The 3,629-nt window shown below is 41.2% G+C and overlaps 1 gene segment (V, D, J or C); it reads left to right on the forward strand.

Moving 5' to 3' along the window:
• Window positions 1-1,331: 1,331 nt before the first annotated feature.
• Window positions 1,332-2,464, forward strand: LOC132807678 (T cell receptor alpha variable 38-1-like). The segment is given in 2 exon segments: window positions 1,332-1,387; window positions 2,124-2,464. Coding segments are annotated over 2 exon segments (387 nt in total).
• The last annotated feature ends 1,165 nt before the right edge of the window (window positions 2,465-3,629 follow it).

The raw sequence follows: 3,629 nt of genomic DNA on the forward strand, positions 1-3,629 counted from the left end.
CAACTTTATCTCATTCTCAAGCGTCTAGATTGGCACAGCTCTGTAACCTGTCCATCTTTCATCCCACCTATCCGCTCTCCCCTCAACTCCAACCGACCACTTTTACCACCATCTTCACCTACCTATCACGTTCCCAGCTACCTCTTCCCTAGACCGACTCCCCAGCCATTTATCTCTCAGCAGCATTCTACCCTCCCCCGGCCCACAACCCTCATTCTTGATGAAGAGCTTATTCCGGAAATATCGATTATCCTGTTGCTTGGGTGCTGCCTGACCTGCTGTGTTTCTCTAGCACCACACTGGAGCTATAAATTAACAGACAATACTAAGTCTGGTTGTTAGACTTGGGATAAGGACTTGAGAGAGCTCCAGTCCGAAAGAAATCAGTTTTCCGTCCAGAAGGCTCACGTTATCCAAGTGGAAAATGAGGCGTTTGTTTTTGTCTAAGTTACACTGAGCTTCACTAGAGTGTTGCAGTAAAACCTGAACCAAGGTATTGGATAGGGAACAGCGTGGTGTGCTGAATGTTCAGGATCATTTCATTCCGAAGAGAATACAAGTGTTCTGCATCGCGGCCACATAGCCTACACTGTTTCACCAGTTAGAGGAGACGACATTGTGAGCAATGAATGCAGTAAACTAAATTGGATGAAGTGCAGGTAAAGCACTGCTTCACCTGGAAGATATGTTTTGGCCCTTGGATAATGAGGAGAGTGGAACTGAACGGAAAGTTGTTGTATCTTCTCTGACTGTAACCGACGTTTTTGTGAGTTTGGGAGTGCTATTGGCTTTGAAGGAAGACTTGGGCAGTGTATCCCAGGCGGACTCGTCCATGCAGAAGGCTGATTAGGACGAGGAGGGAAATGTCTGTCTGGAAATCCCACGTAGAAAGTTTATCAGACCTCAACCCGTCTGCACCCTCACTCTGATCAGAGACAATGAATTAAAGCGGAACTTCTCAATCTAATTTCAAAATCGAATTTCTTTTATTCATATAGTTGTTTCGATCATTTAATGCTAGACCTTTGCTTGAAATCACTCAGAGTTCAAATTGTTTCTACATTCAGTTGGCCATCAAACTTCTCTTAGGTCAATTCAAAGCAAACTTTCTACATTTGGTCATCCTTTTCTGAGCAACAGAGTGAACTTCTAATGTTTCTCTTTTCTAACATAAACAGGAACATGTGGTTATTGACGTTATTAGTTCAAGGTCGTCCTATCGCACGACTTGCAGGAAGTGACATACAATTAAACGTAATCCAAGCTGACAGCGTCTTCTTCTTGAATGTTCTGCAGGCTGTTGAGACACAAAATTTGACATCGAATTCCAAACCAGCAGCGATGTTGCTGTCCGTTCTCTCTCTGACCTGCATTACCTCCATTGTTGGTAAGGAGTTTAAAAAGAAGTTTAATTGAAGGTTTAATATATTTGATAAACAGAGTGCACGGATTTAACGAATATTAGAGATACTTCAAAGCACGCTTCGTACTTGCACGCAATTCTTGTCTCTGTCTTCCACAAAAAAATGAAGGGATATAAACTGCAAGAGAAAAGTGATTTATACAGATGTTACTGGAATTGAAAGTTGGACAGAAATCAACGTGTACGCTTGCGTCCATTTCTCCCCTAATGGGAACACTAAACGGTATCTAGATTGATGTCTTTACAATGGTGAAAGGATATTATGTTCGGGTCACGAAGCAACATGGTACAGTTGAGGAGGATTCCAGGTTTATACATCTAAATAAGCAAAGTTAAACGGCGCAAAATTATCTAATGAGGATGTTAGGGGAAAAAGAATAACCGCTGTTTATTCGGAGAACAGGTACAATAGGTTTTTATTAGCACAAGGGGGTAGTTAGAGTGACGAACAGAGATGCACTTAGAAGAAAAGCAGATAAGCAGGAGAGGGAGAAAGGGATGGAGAGACCCACTATTGAAATGAGAGGGAAAAATAAGCGAGTATGCTTGTGGTTATTATACACACAGCCATGAGGCCAACGACCTGAACGAGCCTGTTCTCCTCTATATTCTATCTATTTTGAAGATTTCATTAATTTCTAAGTTCAGTTAATCGAACATTTAATCTTTGTATTCTGCTTTCCCTAATCTTGTGTTCTAGGTCTGAGCGATGCAGTTTCTGTTACTCAACGGTATCTTTCGTTAACGCAGACAGAGGGACAAGATGTCACGTTAAATTGCACCTACATTGAAGATGGTTATTATTTGTTCTGGTACCGTCAGTACTCAGGCAGAGACCCAGAGTTTGCAGTTCGGAGGCACACGAGCGGAGTTGGTGAATTGAAGGCAGATTTCGCTCAGACCCGGTTTTCTGATACCTTCCAGACGACAGAGAAGTTGTACCAATTGACAATCTCGCAGCTTCTGCTGTCTGACACCGCCGTCTATTACTGTGCAATAAGCCTCACAGTGACAGAAAGGAGTGAAAGCCTTGTACAATAACTGCTGCACATGTTTCTGGGTCACAGCTGTTATTGTTGCGGGATGTTTGTAACAGTAGGTTACAGATTTAATCTTCATCTTCCTGTGAAGGATATGTCCCGGACGACAGATCCCGTCATCAGCATTTACACTTGCTCATTTCGAACGCTGTTTCTGATTATTGCATCGTGTGAGGATCGAGTACCCTGTTGTTTATTTGGGAATGTCAAGGAACACCTCACTCAATTTCATTGAGAATAAAATACGTGCAGTTGGTCTGGCACTAACCATTTCCATGTACCGCCCTTTTTTTCAATGTGAAATTGCTTCATGGGGAGTAGAAAGCAGTCATCCATGTGTGAAGAATCTTAATATTTAAACAAACCCAATTGAACAACAATTATAATACTCACAATAAAGGTTACATTCTACAACGTAACAAGGTAAAAGGGCGTTATTTTCAGAATATGATGAGAGGATAAGAACAATGATATTGACAGCAATAATCTGGAAGGACAGGCGTGGGGTTCTCTTGGAATACCTGGTCAGAAAACCGTGGGAATGTAAATGCCTTTTAATTTTTAAATGTACTAATTGTGCAGAACATTGGAAGGATGTTTAGATATCTGCACTCACCAGATAAGGCTGAATTAATAATTGAATAACAACAATTATTTCATTTTGTTCCTCTTGTCTATCCAATGATTCTTTCTTGGTTCAGTTAAATATTCAGGAATGACTGGAAGAGCCAGGTCAGATATTTTTGGAGTCTCGTCTCTCACAAATCTTTTGAGGTATAAAATGGCATAAAATCCCGAATCACGTTTTAAATGAAGTTCAGAATACATCTTATGTAAGTGGAGCAGAGGAACCCATCTCAAATGCAACGATTATATGGTCATTTCACAATTCAGTTATTTTTCAGAAAACACATGGAAAGACCTGTTTTTTCTGCATTGTGCAACTCCCGTGCAACCCCTGATATCTATTCGGTTCACTTTGTCACATTACATGTGTCTTTTTGTTGTCGGCTCCCACTGATTTGCATAACCATATCCCTTAGCTTGCAGTATTACACGACATTGTTGGGACCCTCCAACCCCATAGCATCAATGTGGATTTCACCAGTTTCCTCATTTCCTCTCCCTCAACCTATCTCAGTTCCAAATTTCAAGCTCGGCACTAC

Source organism: Hemiscyllium ocellatum, assembly GCF_020745735.1.
Source record: "Hemiscyllium ocellatum isolate sHemOce1 chromosome 27 unlocalized genomic scaffold, sHemOce1.pat.X.cur. SUPER_27_unloc_2, whole genome shotgun sequence".
In the NCBI taxonomy this organism is placed as follows: domain Eukaryota; kingdom Metazoa; phylum Chordata; class Chondrichthyes; order Orectolobiformes; family Hemiscylliidae; genus Hemiscyllium; species Hemiscyllium ocellatum.